The sequence below is a fragment of the Haliotis rubra genome, unplaced genomic scaffold (assembly GCF_003918875.1).
Source record: "Haliotis rubra isolate DU_JTF1 unplaced genomic scaffold, ASM391887v1 Scf465, whole genome shotgun sequence".
NCBI classification, from domain to species: Eukaryota; Metazoa; Mollusca; class Gastropoda; order Lepetellida; family Haliotidae; genus Haliotis; species Haliotis rubra.
Genome location: NW_025767152.1, coordinates 871,777 through 894,236, shown reverse-complemented (window position 1 = coordinate 894,236; position 22,460 = coordinate 871,777). Strand labels below are relative to the sequence as shown.

Here is a 22,460-nt window from a genome sequence, read left to right as displayed (position 1 = left end):
CAGCAAGTGTTACACACGTGACTCATGCATTTACGTCGTGACTTATAATCGTGATATGGCTGCTATTTCAGTAATGCCAAATACAACAACAATAATTAGTAAGAAAACACAAACCACTACAAATATTGCAGTTGGACAATGTAACGTCGTTGGCGCCACAGAATGATTGTAACGGTATTTCTGTCTGTTGCCATACGGCAATTCATATTAACGTATGCAATACGTTAAAGGAGCACGCTGATTCGCTACATCTACGCACTGGCGTACAGGCGTATTTTCGCTATTATCTAGTATGCTGTGTTACCATTCCACAAGCTATTAAGCATGAGGCGTATTCGACCCTAAATAAACCGTGACTGCATTCTTAATATGTTTGCATTGCCAGTAAGTTGGGAGATATCTGTGGAGAACTAAAATATGTACGAGTGAGTTTGGTTTTACGCCGCTTAGCAATATTCAAGCAATATCACGGCGGTGACACCAGAAATGGACTTCACATTGTACCCATGTTGGGAATCGAACCCGGGCCTTCGGCGTGAAGAACCAACGCTTTAACCACTAGGCTACCCCTGCCGCCCAAATGTGTAAGAACAGACACGTGCTGCTGCAAGGGTGGTCATACAGGGAAGTGCCTAGCAGACAAATCTATAAAGATTGAGGATTAAATTCTACGATCTTTTCTAGGACTGCCTACTGTTACCAAGACACTTGTCTCAATTATGTTTAAGGACCATTGGTTACTGCACATTGTCTTTCACGGACATCTTCAAAACAACAACAATAATAATATTTGAAGATGAATGTAATAGCATATTCATCAAACAAACGAACCTCGGCCTTGTGTGCTTTTGTCTTTTTATGAATATAAACTCACGATGAGTCATTGACGAACGCCATGCAGTTTGTCCATATATCAACAGTGACAGTCTTGTTGCAGAACATGATGGAAAGGTATAGTAGGTTTAAGTTGTGTTCCTTAAACAAAACGTTCTACACGCTACAATTAAACCCCTGTTAGTACTTTTGACATGTGGCAGTGTTAGTGCAACGACCTCTAAACCGGCATCATCATTACAACATCGTCGTTCCCGCGCGTACGAAGGGGACCTCAACGCTGGTAACATCAGTACCATACAAAAACGGCGTTGTTGTTGATTGGTGTTGGATCTCATGACTTCGTCTAGCCAGCGCTGGAAATCAACACCCCCCAAGGGTTTTCTATAACCAATTGTCGATCTGAAACCACTTACACCAGTGAATAAAGTATCGGGCAATTTCTCTTTGGGAGATGTGAATGACGGTCCCCGTTGTATGACTAAGGGTATAGAGCTGCGGGCTTTTTGTTGGTGCTACACAAAGGACTTCACTGTGTACGGCAGGTTTGTATCACTGCGAATTGTGACCAATGTGTTACACACATTTCAATAGTATCAATACACAAGGTCATTTACAAAACGGTCAAATGTACTTTAGGTCCGTCTCCTATTCTCGCGGGTTTCCTATTCTCGCGGTAAATACGCTTTCTGCCGAAATCGCCGATGCGCGACACTTAACGATTGTTTACATCACCGACTGGTAACTAGGAAGTGGACCAAGTCGGTGAATGATCAAAATCTTGCAGTGTCACGAATATTGGGGAGTTTATACCAACTTGGCCATATCATTAATTTTTCTCGCCCTTTCCGGCAGGATGACTCTTACATACACTCAATAACGTTAATTCCTGGTAATACCGCGAGAATGGGAGAGAGCCTCGTTTCGTCAATTGCGGATGGCATTGTTTATCGCCGGGCTCACGAGTGGTAATTCACCTGATGGATCTGGCATAGCTGATAGATGTAGAGGGATAGAGGAGAAGGCCCTTCATTTATTAACGCCAAACATTCATACGATAAAAAAGTGTTTTGTTATTTTTTCAGCCGGTTTCCGTAAGTACCGCGAGAATAGGAAACGCCTTCCTACTTTGATGGGTAGAGCCCACCCGTTGCTAGTACCTTTTGAGTTGAGACCACCCGATGCTAGTACCTTGCTTGTGTTGACACCCACCCGATTCAAGCATCTTGTTCAGTGAAGACCACCCGATTCTGGTACCTTGCTTTAAGCACCTTGTTGAGTTGAGACCACCCGATTCAAGCACCTTGTTCAGTTGAGACCAGCCGATGCTAATACCTTGTTGGGTTGAGACCCACCCGATTCAAGCACCTTGTTCAGTTGAGACCACCCGATTCTGGTACCTTGCTTCAAGCACCTTGTTGAGTTGAGACCACCCGATGCTAGTACCTTTTGGGTTGAGACCCTCCCGATTCTTGTATCTTGATGGCTGAGTTCCATCCAGGTACTAGAATCGGGATTTAACTGAGAAAGTGTATTCCCAAAAGCAACATATGTAAAGTCGAAAAGTAGTTATCAAAACAAATAAACTTAGCAGTTAATTTAAATGTACGGTGTTTCATGACCTAAAGGTTTTGCCTATTGACATTAGCAGCTTCCTCCTTTGCAGATACAGTTTCATTTTAAGACACAAATGTTGTCGATGTTTTGCATCTGAAGGGCTTATTGTTGCTCAAGAAAGACCTGCAGGGGACAAGAAGGTATGCACGTAAGACAAGACCTTCAAACGTTAAGACAATGTTATTAGGCTGGAAAAGGTCTCCGAACCATTGCAAACTCGTGTATATATATAAACATATAATATAATAACACAGTATTAATATATTATGATCGAAGAACTATTTCTTGTTTCTTAATTTTTTTAAGATTAGCCGCAATCAAACTTGATTTTGCCCTGCAGTTGATGTTATCCAAATAGTTTTCTTAACTTAATCCGAACATATTTCTTTTCATTGTAATTACGAGAGGAGGGCTAATATAACGCTTCAAATAATCAACATGTATCCATTATTTTAAACCAAGCTAATTTCGTTACAGGATTTTGTTTATTTACAGTATGGAATGCTTTTGTCCTAAAGCGTCTGATAAGTATCACGAAAAAGAGTTTGACAACAAACACGATGATGAAAATGATGATAAAGGGACAATGACTTCGAAGATACGGACACCGATGTTGTGGATGACTTAGATCCCTACAATCCGTCTGACAAGCAGTACATCCAGGATTCTCTTGGTTCACGCCTGAAGTATTACACCAAAATATTCCTGCCACCGAGATCAGATCCACACAAGCCACAACGTCCAGTAGTTCCCAAAGGCAAAATGTGGACAGACCCAGACTTTCCTCGACCAATGAAAATTAAACTGAACAAAAAAATGTGTTTGCTAGAATGGAAGAGGCCACACGTAAGTATTTATAATGTGTTACAAACGTTCTATTACTCAAATTGAACGGTGTTGCAATAAAATATTCATTTTTGAAACGCTGTCTGAAGATACAAATAGTGGTTAAAGCGTTCGCTCGTCACGCCGAAGAGTGAGTGAGTGAGTTAAAATTTATAGTCACATCGACAATATTTCAGCCATATTGTGACTTAAAAAGTTATAAATTAGCAATAAACACAATTACATTATAAAACACCTGTCGACGAAAGACAGTAAAACAACTAGATCACAGGAATGAATTTAAGACGAAGTAAATCTAATTTATTTTACCTATAAAAGACAATACAACATAAAAACCGGCTATAGATTGCCAACAACTTAAGGCAGATCACCATACTAGGGATCATGGGGACTGACAGCACTTTTGCTCCCTTCATGGGCCGTCACGCCGAAGTCCCTGGTTCGATTCTCCACATAGGTGCAATGTGAAGACCATTTCTGGTGGTGTCCCACGGACACACACACACACATTACGTATGCTGGTATATTTAATGCTGTATATTCCAGCTATATCAGAGTGGTCTGTACATAATCGAGTCTGGACCAGAGAGTCCAATGATCAACAGCATGAACGTCGATTACGTAACTGGGATACGATGACGTGTGTCAAACATATCAGCGAGTCTAAACACCTGATCCCGTTAGTCGCCTTTTACAAGCCTGGGATGCTGAAGACCAAATCTAACCCGGATCTTCACGGGTGTATATTTCATGAGACTAATCACTCATATCCATGAATTAAACACATCAACATACTCTAAGATTTACATTATTCAGATGCCAGATTAGACAGATTTTATATCATAAGCATATTAACTAAGTTCGTAACCACTGATTTTTGTTTGATTTCAGAAAATCTATAGTAACCCAGTTCTTTTCCATGAACAAACTGAGAGAGGTGATATCAACCAACGCAGTTTTGGAACGTGTTGGTTTTAGCGATGGTTGCAAACATAAGAGAATCTGTTCTTCGACATATGGTTTTTATAGACTTTAACAATTAGAGTGAGTTTTGGTTTTAATCCGCTTGTAGCAATATTCCAGCAATATCACGGCGGAGGAGCAGAAATAGGCTTCAAACATTGTACCCGTGTGTTGGGAATTGAACCCGGGCCTTCGGCGGCGTGACGAGCTAACGAATAGCCAACTTGGCTACCCACCGACTCCTTTAACATCCCGCATGACCAGATACATTGATTGTCATGCAGCAAGCCAGAGACATGACAGTAACATGACTCTGACCTCATTGTCAATAGTCTGAACTACTTCTGTTTATAAGTGTGATATATAATGAGGTAGAACTGTGATTCACTCGTCGTCCAGGCTTCAATTCCTATCGTGGACTCAGGCCTTATTGATGTCGTGATATAGCTGGATGAAAGTATGCATTACCACAAATTACGAGGTTACCCACAGATTCCATTTGCATAACAGGTAAAATAGCATTGAAAAAATCGTTGAATCTGTCACTGAAACTCGGGGATGACTTTCTTTTTAAGGTGATCAACGAAATGTCCTATACTCCCAGAACGGATGGTGTCTTCCACTGCAGGATGTGGCGGTTTGGGGATTGGGTGGACATCTACACTGATGATTTATTGCCGGTCAGGGAGGAAATCAGTGTTCCTGTTTGGGGCTGCCGCTCTTCTCTCTCTGGCGGTGTGTGGTCTCCCTGCTGGAAAAGGCCCTTGCAAGGTGTGTCGACACCTTTATATTAATGTAATTCATTTTGATAAGATGCTTCGCTAAAAGATCAAAGCCGCCGACAGTACTTTAACAGGCGATAAAGTTTTTCATTACATCACACTGTTGTGACGTCACTACGCCAATCTCGTCCGCCCCTCGTAATCAAACGTACCCTTGGTAAAAGTACCTCGTCTGTAAACTATTCCGTAGAATCCCGTTTCCTGCTTTTTCGACGGAAACGTCACTGAAAGAGTCCGTCAGTTAGCCCCGAACGAGACTTGTTAATTTAGGGTCACCGACACCGTCGCTTTTCTGTTTGTTTTCTGCCTCGATTAATTCCTGTGTGTATTAAATTATTTGGCATCTCAGAAAAGAAATACACTTCGCTCTACCACCATGTTTTGTGTTATAAAGTACACTTTTGCCCTGAGCTATTATAGTTAAAGTACGAGGACGCTTGCGTGCTATTGTCGAATAGTAAAGCTTGTTTCATTCCTTGTAGCCACGAGTGCCTGTAAATGCGAACGTGAAAGCGTGGCTAAAACCTGCATTAAAAATTAGCTCTGCCTATCTGTTTGTCCTCCTTGAACTACCTATCATTGGCACCTCGGCTTTAGGCTCCACGGATCCTACAGCGTTGTTGAAGGGGGTTGGCCAAGCGACGCCTACCTGTCCCTGACCGGAGGGGTGGCAGAGACGATAGACTTTGCTACCTACAACGACCACCCTTACGACCTTTTCCGGCGAATAGCGAATGCGTTTGGCAGTGGTGGCCTGGTGACTTGCTGTAATCTTGTGAGTATCTCATCACTGTCATTTCTTCTCACACCATAAACGTTAATGCTAAGGATGGCGTCGGGGTAGCCCAGTGGTTAGAGCGTTGGATTGTCAAGACAAAGATCTCGGTTCGATTTCCCACATGAGTACACTGTGTGAAGCCCGTTTCAGGTGTCCCCACTATGATATTGCTGGAACATTGCTAAAACTATACTCACTCACTTATGTTAAGAGGTGAGGTGAAATTGGGTTTAACGTCGTGCTTGAGAATATTTCGCTCATATGACAACGTGCATGCGTGTGTATGTGCATGTGCGGCTGCTTGTACTAGCCCAGACAGAAGCTGGTTTTATAGTGCTAGCCCACTGAGAAACCATGCCGCAGTGAATCATGAATACCCCACTCAGACACATTATACTAACTCCGAGCCGATCAGTCCTTGTTGTACCCATTAATGCCGGGCGCCAGGCAGGAACCAACAAGTACTAACCACTACACCACGGAGGCGGTCACTTATGTTAAGAAACATGTATTCCATTTTTCAAAGTATTTGGTGATGATACCTTTCAAATATGATACCTGGAGGAAGTTTCATGAGAAACACAAGCACTGTCAAAATACTCAAAGAACGTTTCCACCTTTTTCGTCAACGTTAACACCTGTTATCATTATTATTATTAATAAAGGATATTTATATAGCGCACATATTCAGGTAACTAGTACATGCTCAAGGCGCTGGCATCTTTCCCCTGGATCATTGAATGTCAATCTCAACGGCACATCATATTATTAATCTCAACTCCCTGGAGATTGTACAACTCTTGTAGCCACTAGGTGGTGCGGAAGGATCATTTATGTTCTGATTGTCGTGAATACAGATTTGTGTTTACAGGCAGACGAAGATAACATGGGACTGGTTAGAGCGCATGCTTACTCCCTGACCGGCGCTGAAGTGGTGAGTAGGAAATCGTGTCTACAACAAGGCATTTTTCAAGTAAAATGGGTTTGGCCAGGGATAGTCAAATAGGTGATCGCAGTCGTCTTTGGTGCAGATCTTAGTGGAAGTAGCAAATATTCAAACGTGTATGTTAATTATAATTTCAAGGGAATATGGTAGGGTTCCTTCACAGTAATAACCAGATGCTTCAGCCAAGCGTATATTTGGGATGACACTTTCTCAGTACAGTTCATATTTTGGGGTTGAGTCCCATCGGGGAGTTGAAACCACACCCTCAGCGTCAGGCAACTCATCGTCAGTACACAAAGTCAACAATCTAACAACTACAATGACTTTAACTATTCATTACCTACGGCCGTGGGAACAGTGCCAGTCAGAGGGATTCACTACCAGTCGTCTTCCAGTTCTTGTGGAAGCCGCGGTGGCTGAATGGATTCACTACCAGTCGCCTTCCAATTCTTGTGGAAGCCGCGGTTGCTGAATGGATTCACTACCAGTCGTCTTCCAATTCTTGTGGAAGCTGCGGTGGCTGAATGGATTCACTACCAGTCGTCTTCCAATTCTTGTGGAAGCCGCGGTTGCTGAATGGATTCACTACCAGTCGTCTTCCAATTCTTGTGGAAGCCGCGGGGGCTGAATGGATTCACTACCAGTCGTCTTCCAATTCTTGTGGAAGCCGCGGTTGCTGAATGGATTCACTTCCAGTCGCCTTCCAATTCTTGTGGAAGCTGCGCTGGCTGAATGGATTCACTACCAGTCGTCTTCCAATTCTTGTGGAAGCTGTGCTGGCTGAAGGGGTTAGATCGCTGACTTTGTGTGCTGGTGATAAGGTGCCTGACACTGAGACTGGTTTCGAAACATTTCCTGGTAATTCCTTAACTGGTCACTTAGAATGCAGGTCCATTTGTGATTCCTGCAGGTAATGCGACATGACGGCGAAATGATCCCTCTGGTCAGAATTCGTAATCCACATGGCCATCAGAGCGAGGAGTGGCATGGAAAATGGAGTGACAGGTAGGTGTTGAAAACTCGAAACTCGAAACCCGAACTCGAAATCGCGATCTTCTTAACATTACTGCCAGTATTTTCTCGAAATCACGAGTTGATTTCATTACCTTGATTATTTTTCGAAATTTGAGTTATGTTTTCATTAGTTCAAATTCCTTTAGAAAAGTCAAAATTTTTAGAAAACAATTCCAAGACACGAGAAAAAGGAGTTACGAGTGTACTGAAATATTTCAAACAACAGGGGATAAACAGAAGTAACGAGAAATTTCGAGTATTTGAGAGAACTTGAACGACCTAAATTACGAAAATAACAAGGAAAAAACGTAATAACCATAATATTAATGAGTAACGAAAATTTTTGAATTTTTTGGGAAAATAATAATGAAACAACGGGAAACCTCTGCTAAAATTATTACATAGTTACCATTCACTTGATTCTGATGAAACAAAACGTTATTGAAGGGGTCAAGTCGCGCATGTTACATAGAACGAAACTAAATAGTACTTTGATGAAGAATCCCATTTCTGATGCAGTTGATACTGAAATACCGAGATGGATTATTTTGTTGGTTGATGCAGGATGATACCAATTACCATAATGTGCACCCTTTTATGCGTCGTGAGATGTTACTGATTGTAGTCACAGTTTGTAAACTGAATGTCAGTAGATGCCTATTATTATAATTTTAAGTGCATGGTAAACTCAGTAAACTGAGATAATTCATTTGTTTTTTGTTTACCGCCACACTCAGCAATATTCCAGCTACATGGCGGCGGTCTGTAAATAAATCGGGTCTGGACAAGACAATCCAGTGATCAACATCATGAGCATCGATCTACTCAGGTTGGATACGATGACATGTGTGTACCAAGTCAGACTCTTACGACAAGCATGGGGTGCTGAAGACAACTTCTAACCCGGATCTTCACGGGTCAGTAGATAAGTGAACTAAATACGTGGGTGTATGTGGACATAGAAAAAGGATGTTGAAACCATTATTTCTAGGAGTGATGAGTGGTCGACCCTCCAGATGGGCAACAACCTTCACCATGACAATGAAGATGGCGAGTTCTGGATGAATATGGATGATTTCATCAGATACTTTGATCAGACAACAATCTGTTCCCTGACCCCGGACTTTGACATAGACGGCCGATCCGACCCATTAAGTGAGTATAAACATTTTAATTGTTTCATCAGCATTCTAGAAGTTGTTGCCGCCATATAGCCGGGGTATTGCTGAGTGCGGCGTTAAACAACAGTGGGTTTATTTTTATACTGCACTCAGCAATATTCCAGCGATATGGCGGAGGTCTGTATATAATCGAGTCTGGACCAGACAATCCAGTGATCAACAGCAGATCGATCTACGCAATTGGGATACGATGACATGTGTCAACCAAGTCAGCGAACCTGAGCACCCGATCCCGCTAGACGCCTCTTACGACAAGCATGGGTTACTGAAGATCAACTGTAACTCGGATCTTCACGGGTTCGTTAAACAAACGAACCAACTAGAAGTTCGTGAGTCAGTAATAAAGTATACAACTTAATGGATAGCAAACTTTTGTGTGTTGCAACGTTTCGGTACATTTTCTTATTTCGTTTTCAAGCTTTGCATGTTTGTGCTTGAACCCGGTGTAAGAAGCTACATCGAAACGACGCTCTACACAATAAGCAAGAAGTTGTTATCCATAACATGTATCCATATGCTTATTATCAACATGCTGTTGTGCAACTTCAGGACATTCCTGAATGGTAATGCTTTTTACATTTTGTTTTGTTAAATAAGTTTAAAATATAGATAATTGTATTTGAGATACCAGGGCAACCTCGGTGTATATACTGACAACGTCTATCTCTGTATATATATATATATATTAAGTGCATGGTAAACTCAGTAAACTGAGATAATTCATTTGTTTTTTGTTTACCGCCACACTCAGCAATATTCCAGCTACATGGCGGCGGTCTGTAAATAAATCGGGTCTGGACAAGACAATCCAGTGATCAACATCATGAGCATCGATCTACTCAGGTTGGATACGATGACATGTGTGTACCAAGTCAGACTCTTACGACAAGCATGGGATGCTGAAGACAACTTCTAACCCGGATCTTCACGGGTCAGTAGATAAATGAACTAAATACGTGGGTGTTTGTGGACATAGAAAAAGGATGTTGAAACCATTATTTCTAGGAGTGATGAGTGGTCGACCCTCCAGATGGGCAGCAACCTTCACCATGACAATGAAGATGGCGAGTTCTGGATGAATATGGATGATTTCATCAGATACTTTGATCAGACAACAATCTGTTCCCTGACCCCGGACTTTGACATAGACGGCCGATCCGACCCATTAAGTGAGTATAAACATTTTAATTGTTTCATCAGCATTCTAGAAGTTGTTGCCGCCATATAGCCGGGGTATTGCTGAGTGCGGCGTTAAACAACAGTGGGTTTATTTTTTATACTGCACTCAGCAATATTCCAGCGATATGGCGGAGGTCTGTATATAATCGAGTCTGGACCAGACAATCCAGTGATCAACAGCAGGAGCATCGATCTACGCAATTGGGATACGATGACATGTGTCAACCAAGTCAGCGAACCTGAGCACCCGATCCCGCTAGACGCCTCTTACGACAAGCATGGGTTACTGAAGATCAACTGTAACTCGGATCTTCACGGGTTCGTTAAACAAACGAACCAACTAGAAGTTCGTGAGTCAGTAATAAAGTATACAACTTAATGGATAGCAAACTTTTGTGTGTTGCAACGTTTCGGTACATTTTCTTATTTCGTTTTCAAGCTTTGCATGTTTGTGCTTGAAACCGGTGTAAGAAGCTACATCGAAACGACGCTCTACACAATAAGCAAGAAGTTGTTATCCATAACATGTATCCATATGCTTATTATCAACATGCTGTTGTGCAACTTCAGGACATTCCTGAATGGTAATGCTTTTTACATTTTGTTTTGTTAAATAAGTTTAAAATATAGATAATTGTATTTGAGATACCAGGGCAACCTCGGTGTATATACTGACAACGTCTATCTCTGCTATCTCCATCAATATGATTCCTTCACAACCAAGACAAACACCGGTTAACCTGTTTTACCTTATGATATTATCGATTGACTCTGATGTGTTTTTCTGTCAAGGTACCGATGTTGTTGTCACATTCTTGATAAAAACACTTCATGCTCTAATATGTATGTATGTACATGCGTGTGTATGTATGTATGCGTGTGTGTATGTGTGTGCACATGTATATATGCATGTTAACGTGCGTTTGTAAACGTTTGTATGAATATCTAAGCTACTTTATTCTTTCAATACTGATATGGTTGCATTAGGATATCGTCTTATCATTTCTGAAGTACGAAAGAGTTGTGAGATCGTTCATGTCCTGCTCCGATGTTGTTGTATCGCTGTGACCGCCCGTTAACTTGCCTGACCCTGAAATCCAGTCCAACGCACATCTACAATGGTTGAGCAAGTCTATAGTACCTCACCTCTTGGTATTTGGAATTCCGTTTTATTTCGTAGGAATGATTTATTTGGTCAACACACTATCAGTCTACATTTGAACATTACGCAAAGCGGACTTGTCGTACCTATGTCTTCGTCTATGTTGGCCAAGAAGTCATACATTAAATCCTACAACTGAGATACGAACATGATACATTTGCAAAGAAGAACCACCACCTGCAGTTCTACACCCACATACAACATGGACTAATGTTTAGATATATCGAATCATGGCCAAAGTAGCACTTGACTTCTGTTCGATAGATTACGTGCTGAAGATATTCGGAGAGTGGCGAGGAAGGACCTCTGTGGGTCAAGGACGAGATTTGACGGAGAGACTAGGAAATCCTAAAATGGCGTTCACACTTCCTGCAGAAGGTAAATACTTCACAAAGAATATTTACTGGCATCCGCTGTAGTTGAATGTTTTCTGTATGAGTGAGTACCCTATGCAGCTTGTACGAATATCAGACGGTGTCATTTTTTTTAGTTTAGTTTTAGCAATGTTCCAGCGATATCACGTCGGGGGACACCAGAATTGGGCTTCACACATTGTACTCATGTGGAGAATTGAACCCGGATCTTCAGCGTGAAGAGCGGACGCTTTAACTACAAGGCTACCTCCTTTCTGTGTGACGAGTGTGTGCTTGAACTGTCCTGCGCTCCCATTATGGATAACACACCATCACGACTGGGATTGCAGGTTGTAATACAGATCCCCAGCTGCCTAGACTTGTCGTAAGACGCTACTACATTAATCGGTTTGCCAGCATCGGTCAAGTGCTTCTTTGCATGTCGTGCGGGAGCCTAGTGGTTAAAGCATCACGCCGAAGACCCGGGTTCGATTCCCCACATGGGTACAATGTGTGAAGCCCATTTCTGGTGTTCCTCGCCGAGATATTGCTGGAATATTGCTAAAAGCGGCGTAAAACCATACTCACTCACTCACATGTCATCGAATCGCAATTGATACCATGATATCAGTCACTTCGTTGTATGCAAACAGTCGTTATGTACTGGAATATTACTGAGTACGGAGTTAACAAACAAATCGTTGGTGACAGATGCAGGACATGTTGAACCGTTTTTATGAACACCAGGGATCACCAATGTGATATTGAAATTATTTGACATCACACCAACCTCTTATTGGTATCACATCAATCTCTTATTGATATCACATCAACCTCTTATTGGTATCACATCAATCTCTTATTGATATCACATCAACCTCTTATTGATATCAAATCAACCTCTTATTAATATCACATCATCCTCTTATTGATATCACATCAACCTCTTATTAATATCCCACATGGGTACAACTTGTATAGCCCATTGCTGGTGCTCCCCGCCGTGATATTGCTGGAATATTGCAAAAACGGCGTAAAACAATACTCAGTCAGTCAGTCTTATTAATATCACATCAATCTCTTATTGATATCACATCAACCTCTTATTGATATCACATGCAGGCTTCAATGCGGCGGGGCATACTACCGATCAAAGAAATTAGAAAGTCGTGGTCCATGCTGTCCCAATATCGGACCACCTCTTCTTTCATTTCAGCAATATTTGTCAGATTTTTCTTATTGACACTTTCCTTCATAAGTCCCAAAACATTTTGTATTGGATTTAGGTCAGGGCTATAGCTTGGCCAATGTCATACTTTGGGTCCGAAACCAGGCCTGTGAATGCTTTGAAAGATGTTTTGGGTCGTTGTCCTGCTGGAAAATCCAAACATTTCCATTGAACACGTGAGCAGATGGAGTAAATGTCCCTCGAGAATTTCTGTGTACCGCTCACTGTTCATATTCCCTTCAAATACACAGATAACACAGATATGACACACACACATACACATACACACACACACACCACCCCGTTAACTTTCGGACTGTACTTAAAATTCTCAATAATTTCTGGTCATACTATACGTTTGATAATGAGGGGGAAGACGAGAATGGCGGAGTGACGTCAATGTAGTGTGACGTCATGCAAAAAGTATACTTTATCGCTTAAGAAATTACTGTGGGCGCTTTTGATCTTTTAGAAAAGTATCTAAGGATATATATTCTGTGCATAAAATCAAGGTTTTGGGTTCGTTGCGCAGAGATGGCGAAACCATGAGGTTAACTCTGTCTTGTTAACACAATAGGTTTCATCTGGGCTTCTCACAACTGCATTCAGCGTCTGAGTACTTCACCACTCACTTCGGGATTCCCTCCCACTTTAACCAGACACGCTGTCATGTAACTTAGATAAAGTTGAAAGCGGCCTTGAATTTTAATCGATTACTCACCAGTCAACCCTGAATGTAACGGAAGCAATGTTTTCATCGTTTTCAGTAGGGGCGGTGGGGTAGACTAGTGGTTAAAGCGTTCGCTCGTCACGCCGAAGACCCGGTTCTGTTATATTGCTAGAAGCGGCGTAAAACTAAATTCACTCACTCACTCACTCGTTTTCAGTGAATGGTTATCTGGGTGAACTTTTAATGTAAGCAGTCATTTGAATATCCGGTCAGAGTGGAACGATACATTTGTTTTCAAATTGACACTGGTTTTCCAGGAGGTCACATACCCGTTGTGATACACGTCGTCCAGAATGCTGACAGTGGCGAGAGGATTTATCACATGCGGGTCGACTTATTTAAGGTGAGTGAGTGAGTGTGAATGGTTTCAGCAATATTCCAGCAATGTCACGTCGAGGAAACTACAACTGAGCGTAACACAGTGTACCCATGTGGGGATCCTTGGTGTTCTTGAAACGGGTAAATGTGTCCTGCATCTGTCACCAACGACTTGTATGTTAACTCTGTACTCAGCAATATTCCATTACCTAATGACATGTGTGAGTATTGTTTTACGCCACTTTTAGCAATATTCCAGCAATACCACGGCGGGGAACACCAGAAATGGGGTTCACACATTGTACCCATGTGGGGAATTGAACCCGGATCTTCGGCGTGACGACCGAACGCTTTAACCACTGGGCTACCCCACCGCCACTGATTCAAATTTACTATAGCTTTCCATTTGGAATCTCCATGTATAACTGAGGTAGATAAGAACGAGACAGGTTAAAAAAAATTGGGTTGACTAACTTCGAGCTATTCACATTCTTCTTGAGACCAACGTGACTGATGTAGAGCCAGTTAATTTTTATCAGTATGGTGAAAGCCCGAGGTGATCCAGGGTCCCGATCCTCAAAGCGTTCGTAGCTCTACGACCTGTCGTAACTCTATAGTTTACCATAAGATTACGTATGTCGTAGCGTTACGAACGCTTTGTGGATCAGGAACCTGCATTACTTCACTTTCACAAAGCGTTCGTAGTGCTACGGTATTCGTAAGCCTATGGTCAACTATAGACTTACGACAGGTCGTAACGTTACGAATGATTTCTGGATCAGATCCCAGATCTTTCGAGATCCCAGACATTGACGACGTACATTAAACCCAAGAGTTAAGATATGGTGCTGACAGATTTGTCCCAGCGAAAGGGCACCTTAGACTACCTTACCTGTTGTTGGGTCAATTTCCTTTTTCAGTTCTTGAGTCTCGTGAAACTTTACCTCTGAAGGTGTTTCCTATTTTATGTACTTTAAGTGTACGTTGTATTTTTGTTACTGACTGACTGACTGAGTTTAGTTTTACGCCGCTTTTAGCAATATTCCAGTATTTTTGTTACTACTTTGTATGTTACGTTATAGGTAATAAAAGGTTCCGAGACTGAGAGCCACATCTTCATAGAAAGGATGCCCTGTAATACTGAAATGAAGGAGTACTACTACCCCGCGCATCAGTACACCTTCCGCTTCAGCCTCACCCCCGGGCGATATGTTGTGCTGCCGTCCCTTGTTCATCCCGGTATCAACAGGGAGTTTCTCATCAGAGTCTTCTCGCCCCGGCCTCTCTATAGATGCAGGTAAAGTGTGCTAATTGTTCAGCAATCTCTTCATGCGAAGATCTGACCAGGAATCTATTCAAGGAAAGGTTTATCTGCCATGAAGGGACTACAATAATTGTTAAGACTGATGAAACATAATGTCTGATATAGGATATGGTACAGTTTGGTACTGTTGTTCTGGTAGAACTGAATGACCAATGGGAACAAACGCTTAGTGACATTTCTAATTGTTCTCTTAATTCGAAGCTCTGACTAGAAAGCATAGACCGTTGCTCTTACTATCCATCACTGACAGGTTTGGACCCCAGAGAGGCTCCAGTTTTTATGATGACCATAAATCTACGTTATGAATTGGTGTTTGTTTAACATCATTTTATCAAACGGGTCCTGGGTCACGATCCAAAAAGCATTCGTTACTCTATTGATTATCACAGGCTTACGAATGTAGTATGAACGCTTTGTGAAACGGGGCGTGGGTCCACAAAGCGTTCGTAATATTACGACCTGTCGTAACTCTATAGATTATCATAGGCTTACGAATGTCGTAGTGCTATGAACGCTGGGTCCTGGTTCCCGATCCACAAAGCGTTCGTAACGTTTCGACCTGTCGTAACTCTATAGATTATCACAGGCTTAAGAATGTCGTAGCGCTAGGAACGTTTTGTGAAACGGGTCCTGTTGCAGAGTCATTATTCAAAGACAGCTTCCATATAGCTGAGAGACTGGTTTATACGACAATTAACAACAAGGATCTTGTCATAGGGCTTTATGTGGGAACTACGACTGGTAAGTTCTCTTTCACTGACGGAGCAGTTCGGGGTGTTTTGCTGAAGTTTCTATTTTGATTCACTGACTGGGTACTGTTATCGTGGTAGAACTGGATGGATAATGAGAAAAAACACTTGATGAAATTTCACTTGATAATTTCACAATATCAGGAAGCACATAACATCGGTAACGAACAAGGTTTTTTGTTATATTTGGTAATTTTGTTCCTCTGTGGGCAGTATACAATAGAATCAAACCCAGACAAACCAGTGGGTGATGTGAACTGAATTTTATTTATTTTCAAACCTAAAGGTTTTGCTTGGTTGTCATTTTGGGTCAAAAGGTGCTTGAATGGAGTTATGATGTTCATTCAAAATATGGAAGCGGTAACGGAAAGTTTGGCATTATGACGTCACTATCGTTGAATAGCCTAGTTTGATTACACAACACTCGTTAGATAACTATCAACTGTCTACACAACCCCTGTTTCAAATACCCAAATATTCTCACAACGATATTCAGAACATGTTTGTAATAAACTTGATTAAACAAGGATCCGAGACCGACGGTTTTTTGCTCATTATAAGTCTACCCAGCAATGCCCAAGGCAAGATATTATTACTTACTATCTTAATAACGATGCTATTTGTTACAGGCATTTACCAAAGAAGTTGCAGGTGGTTATACAACATCACAGAAGATGGTGATTAACTTTACGTCACAGGTGTCTTTGATCAGAATCCTCGTGTGAACTGAACAGTGAACAGAACAATGAAGAGAACAGACCAATAAAGAGAACAGAACAATGAAGAGAACAGAACAATGACTTAACAGTGAACTGAACAGTGAACTTAACAATGAATGGAACAGTGAACTGAGCAGTGAACATAACAATGAATGGAACAGTGAACTGAGCAGTGAACAGAACAATAAAGAGAACAGAACAATAAGGAGAACAGAACAATGACTTAACAGTGAATTAACAATGACTGGAACAGTGAACTGAGCAGTGAACAGAACAATGAAGAGAACAGAACAATGAAGAGAACAGAACAATGAAGAGAACAAAACAATGACTTAACAGTGAATTAACAATGATTGGAACAGTGAACATAACAAAGACTAGACCAGTGAACTGAACAGTGGTATAAACAATGCGGTTACGGGATCAGCCTATATAAGGCAAGGAATCAATAAGTATCTATTCCTAACTCATATTAATTTTTAAATCCATAACACAACTACTTTTCATCTCCCCTGTAAAAAAGTAGCCATAGTCTTACCCGAAAGACTATGTGGTACGGGACCATAAACCCATACACAAATACTATTTATCTCCCCTGTAAAAAGTATCCATAGTCTTACTCGAAAGAGTAAGACTATGGCTACTTTTAAGGGAGATAAAAAGTAACCATAGTCTTACTCGAAAGAGTAAGACTATGGAGTATGGGGTCATCCTATATAAGGCAAATAATCAATAAGTATCTATTCCTCAATTTGTAAACCCATAAGATCACATCAATTTAAAATATTGACTTCAGCAAAACAATTTAATGTGTATTTTCTATGATGTCTTTGGTTTTCGTAATAAATGCTTGTTGGGCTTGTTGTATCCCTTGGTTTATGTAAAAAAAATCTCGTTCTCGCCGATAGCAGAACTTTTTTAATGAAACTTTAATCGAATCTCTTCTTTCATTTTTTCTATATTTTTCGAGTGCACATAGGATCAAACGAAACTCTTCCTCTGAGATTTTATTATCATTGAGAGCGGTGGAAATATGGTCTTCTATCGTGTTTAACTTTGCTTCAGCAAGAATTCTAATTTCATCATGTTTCTTAGCTTTACGATTCAATTTGCGAGATACAAATTTAAACACTGACCCAGCTATTCCTGTCACTACAGCTGTTATTTCAAGGCCTAACACCACTGGTGAGGCTACGATTGGGGTCAACAATCCAACTCCTACTGCTCCTAATCCCATGCTAGTTGTCATAAGAGTGGTATCAGCCCCATCCAGGTAAGTTAAAGATCTATTGTATTTTTTTGTGTAGCGATGCCCGAATATCACGGTCTTGTTCTAGCTGACGTTTTATTTCACATATCTGTTTAAGTCGAAACCCTTCTACACTTCCCTTTATACTTCCTTCTTCATCTATGGCTGGGTATAGCCCCATTTTATGTGTTTATAATATATTTTATAAATTATTTTTTAATTATATGTCATTTAATATTTGATTAACATAGTTGAGGCTTATAAGGTTTAGATTATTGTACAGGTAAATGGGTGAGACATTAATAGGTATGTTTTGGTCTAAAATACTAACCCCATCTAGGCTTATTAATGGTTTATTATGATTCGGCAACGTTTATTCTCGTGTCTTTTAAGCCAAATTATTCTCAGGCCGTCTAAAAGTATTCTTGGACTGGACATCTCTGCGAGATATACGTCTATAACTAGCGTGGTGTGTGCTTCATACCATAATTTGAATCTGAAAAAACATCACGTTGGTAATCGTAAATGCTGCAAATGAATAAACTGGCATTCAAGCCGACTGGAGCTAACATGTCACCAGTATGCCCTGGTATTCGTAATACTTGAACAGTATTTTCTTTAAAGGGATTAAAGGACGTAAGCAGAATCCCGTTGTTTGTAATTTTGGAAACGAAATCATTTTGATTAAAAAAGATGTAAGGTGAGGTTAGTGTTATTTTAATTAACCATTCAAGCTCTGAAAAATCTGCTAGTGGCATTCGTTCATATACGTCGTCTTTATAGTATAGTAGGTACGGCGTGTCTTCCTCACCAGGTGATTTGAACCGTTTTGTGTCTCCTAGATCACCCAGAGCTACATTGGGGTGATGACTTACCATTGTTTATATAACTGTTATAAAATAGTTTCCAATTGTTTTTCTGATAATTTCTCAGGTGTTAACTTCAATTCCATAAAATGCATGTTCTCGGATAGAAAAATACCGGCTAGAGATATAGTGTCTTCCACGTTAACGGTGACACCCTGCAGACTGGTATGTGAATCGTCTCCCACCCGCACGTAAATAGAGCAAACGCGATACTGGTGTTTTTTAGCCCACTGGAGTTTGATTCCCTTCACGATCTCAATCTCACTCTGCGTTGGTTGGCCTAGGTAGACTTGGATGAACAGCGTGGAATTCTCCGGTAGATTTTGCAAGATGTTGAGCACGCCGTCGAATTCATACACCAACTTCAATACGGCGTTTTTCTCCCCTGGTTTAACCGATAGCATGTGGGCTGACATAGTCGAGCGTGGGCTGATGATTACACTGCGTCTCTCTGATGGGACGTAAGCCACGATTAGGGTTCCGTTGTTAACGACTTTGTTTAGTAAGTGGTCTTTGTTTTCCGTGAATACGTATGGGGAACTTAGTGTGATGTTGAGAAACCAGCTGATTCGAGATGGTAACATCATCCACTTGTTATCGTTAGTGAGCATTAGATAGTAAGGTTTGTTTTGATCATCGTTCGTTCTGTCAAAGTCTTCTAAATCGAACAATTTACCACTGAACGATGGGTATATTCTCCATTCATCCTCGTCGTTGTGAACTATATCGTATCGAGTGTTGCTGACAGATCTTGATGTATCTAGGTTAAAAGCACTACCAGATCCACCGACGACGGGAACTTCAACTCGTTTGTAAATGCTGTTTACAAGCTTTAAAGCGTAAATTTTACCATCTATTCCTGAGTCATCAAACCCCCTAGTATCACCTAGGTTTGATAATCCTACATTACTGCATCTTTTTACTCGCATTCCTGGGCATTGATTGCCAGCCATATATGTATATGTAGTGTTACGCTGAGGTATCCTATATTTATATTATTATTTTTTGTATCTAAAATTGATATTTTTAATTCAGAAATATTACCATTTATCATTTTTTTATACTGTCGCGATGAAAACGACTCGGTGCGTCCGTCATTGTATTTTTCTGTTTTAACCGGGACAGCCCTCAACAACGTGGAAGGACGTTCACTTTGTACATTATCTGTTGTGCTAAGCTGATCGAGATGAACGCATAGCTCGCGGTATGGAACTAGCTCTGGTAACTTCGTACCAGTGACGGTAATCTTAGGGTTTATTTCTTCAGGTGGCAGCCCTGGTATCTTCGCCAACGGTCGACCGAGTCTCAATTTGTTTGGACTGTTGTTAATCAACACCACTGTTCCGTTTGAGTCATTTATTTTGAGTTCAGCTCCTAAGGGTTTGAAAACTTCATCATTGAGAGAAGAGACGCTGTAGTATCCATCTGTTATTTTACGTAGGAATCCACTATAGAACACATTATTATTATTGCTGTTGATGTTTGTCCATCGCGGGTAGTAAATATTACCACATAGTGCTATTTCGAGTTGACCAGACGTGTTATCAATACCGTGCATAAGTTGAACGGCCTCACTACTCGTTACACCCGGAAGCGGAATTTAATATTTATATATATTTATATATTATATAATAATATGTATAAACCCGAAGTACGTTACCCAAAAAACGACAACATAAAGGCTTATGACTTCACACACATGAAAATAGTGGTTGACACGGCTGGTTCTTACTTCAAAACCCAGTTTATAGACGTGTTTAAAAATTATAGGTTTTCGGTCACTAATGTTAAAACGGTTCACGGTTGGTTTCACAACCCTATGCAGTTCTGGCAGAATCAATTCAATTTTGCCGTGTAGTGTGCGACAACTGGATGTGGTTTGACATTGACAGATTCTAGGCATAATGAGCTAAGTAAATACGTTTTCACTTTTCACGTGTATTACCAGGTAAGGCGTATCCCCAAAGAAATCAGCGCCCCAGTCCCACAGGACAAGGCATGGGATGCAGTAAACAATACGTACGATCGACGTGCGTATGAACGTATTTGTAATGAATTCGAACTAGATCCAAAGACGGATTGGCGTTTGACGGGCCCAAACCATGGGTTGGGTATCCCTATCGTTCACAACATGCCCCTCGTGGAAGCCAGCAAAAAAGCTTAAAGAATGGGGTGGTAAAACATATGCGAATGCTTACGTCAGGAGTAACGAGTGGAGAGATGATCTCATGTCTTTCGACCACAGCAAGGATTACAGAGTATGGAGTGAGTGAGTGAGTTTAGTTTTACGCCGCACTCAGCAATATTCCAGCTATATGGCGGCGGTCTGTAAATAATCGAGTCTGGACCAGACAATCCAGTGATCAACAGCATGAGCATCGATCTGCGCAATTGCGAACCGATACAGAGTATGGAGGTTCGAGCAGGGTCCGGGATGACTGGAAAATATTTATGCTGGACACGTCGAAGGGTTTAACTCGTGCTGGTGTTATCAGATAGAATGATTCGATTCGAACGTACGTGTGGGCTATTCTAGGGTCTCAATCACAGACGCATTCTCATATTATAGGTAAGGGAACGGCTTACGATTCTCAAAAACAGTTCGTGGCTAAAATTGAGGACGCTATCGCATCACCAGTAGATTTACCTAGTGCTATAAAACGATATCAGGATACGTTGCAATACGCCAGGTCAAAAGTCGACAACGTGTTCGGTGTTGGATTGTACATGGCTCTGAGTGATATGCGTCTGAGAATCAATAAAATAACAGGCTACAACAATGAAATAATCATCGCCACAGCCGACCAAAAATTGGGTGTTAACGCCGACGTCAACGTCTCCCATGTACCACCACCCACGCATACTGGTGAAACTGGTATAGTGGCATCACCCCCAGAGTCTAGGGTTCAGTCCACACCACCACAACCCCAACAACCACACGTGCAGGTGTTTTATCAGCAGCACATCAAACGTAAAACAGCGCTGGTGGTTGTTGGGATCGCGGTTGGCTTGGGTTTCATCTGGTTAAAAATTCCTTAGCAGCCACGTACACCAACCCGGCAACGGTGATGATGAACGCCCACAGGTTTTGACTGAGCCAAGTGACTGTTTTCGAGAGAGTGCTAAGCAACCACGAGACGATGCTACCCAGGATACCTGGCAGGGCTTCGGCGGCTTTACCGGCAAGTTGAGCCAGGGCTTCCCCTAGTGATTTCAGATGTTTTTTTATCCAGTCTCTGATGTCACCACCACTCGGTGGTTTTGGTGGTGTTGGTGTTCCTCCACCACCAGTCAGCAATATGACCAAGGTCGATATGATGAAGCCAAATGCTGTAAGAACGCTGGCAATGGTGATACCTTGCTCTCGGAACAATATTCTGATCCTTTCAGCCAATGTGGTATCCTTGTTTAGTACTCGATCGATGGTTTCCCGCACGCGGTTGATCTGAGATAGAAGCTGTTCTCGATTCGAGGAAGCGGATTCCAATCGGGTCTGTCTCTCATCTTGTAAATTACGTAGTCGTTCTGTGATACGACGCTTCATATCATCGTCTTCAGTTTCGGTGAGTTTGTTTTTTTCACTTGCGATGTGCTCGTCGAGTTCGTTCAGTTTACCCATGTT

At 41.4% G+C, this 22,460-nt stretch overlaps 2 protein-coding genes across 3 annotated transcripts; both read left to right on the top strand.

The window, feature by feature from the left end:
- Nucleotides 1–4,626: 4,626 nt before the first annotated feature.
- On the top strand, nt 4,627–9,521 carry LOC124290433 (calpain-9-like). The gene is made up of 6 exons (XM_046727133.1): nt 4,627–4,631; nt 5,640–5,799; nt 6,692–6,754; nt 7,677–7,771; nt 8,772–8,935; nt 9,511–9,521. The coding sequence occupies exons 1-6, from the start codon at nt 4,627–4,629 to the stop codon at nt 9,519–9,521; spliced, it is 498 nt and encodes a 165-aa protein (XP_046583089.1).
- On the top strand, nt 5,438–17,316 carry LOC124290441 (calpain-2 catalytic subunit-like). Of its 2 annotated transcripts, XM_046727148.1 has the most exons (9): nt 5,438–5,817; nt 6,692–6,754; nt 7,677–7,771; nt 8,772–8,935; nt 9,967–10,130; nt 11,567–11,680; nt 13,871–13,956; nt 15,014–15,228; nt 16,634–17,316. In XM_046727148.1, the coding sequence occupies exons 5-9, from the start codon at nt 9,992–9,994 to the stop codon at nt 16,683–16,685; spliced, it is 606 nt and encodes a 201-aa protein (XP_046583104.1). In that variant the 5' UTR covers nt 5,438–5,817; nt 6,692–6,754; nt 7,677–7,771; nt 8,772–8,935; nt 9,967–9,991; the 3' UTR covers nt 16,686–17,316. The 2 variants fall into 2 exon arrangements, with proteins under 2 accessions (XP_046583104.1, XP_046583105.1); XM_046727149.1 differs by lacking the exons at nt 5,438–5,817; nt 6,692–6,754; nt 7,677–7,771; nt 8,772–8,935 and having other exon boundaries at nt 9,870–10,130.
- The last annotated feature ends 5,144 nt before the right edge of the window (nt 17,317–22,460 follow it).

Coding starts and splice junctions, on each gene's coding strand:
- LOC124290433 (XM_046727133.1), top strand. Junction 5,800..6,691: donor CGTTTGGCAGTGGTGGCCTG/GTGACTTGCTGT, acceptor TTGTGTTTACAG/GCAGACGAAGATAACATGGG. Junction 6,755..7,676: donor CCCTGACCGGCGCTGAAGTG/GTGAGTAGGAAA, acceptor TGATTCCTGCAG/GTAATGCGACATGACGGCGA.
- LOC124290441 (XM_046727148.1), top strand. CDS start 9,992: ATGGGCAGCAACCTTCACCATGACAATGAAGATGGCGAGTTCTGGATG. Junction 10,131..11,566: donor CGGCCGATCCGACCCATTAA/GTGAGTATAAAC, acceptor TCTGTTCGATAG/ATTACGTGCTGAAGATATTC. Junction 11,681..13,870: donor GTTCACACTTCCTGCAGAAG/GTAAATACTTCA, acceptor CTGGTTTTCCAG/GAGGTCACATACCCGTTGTG.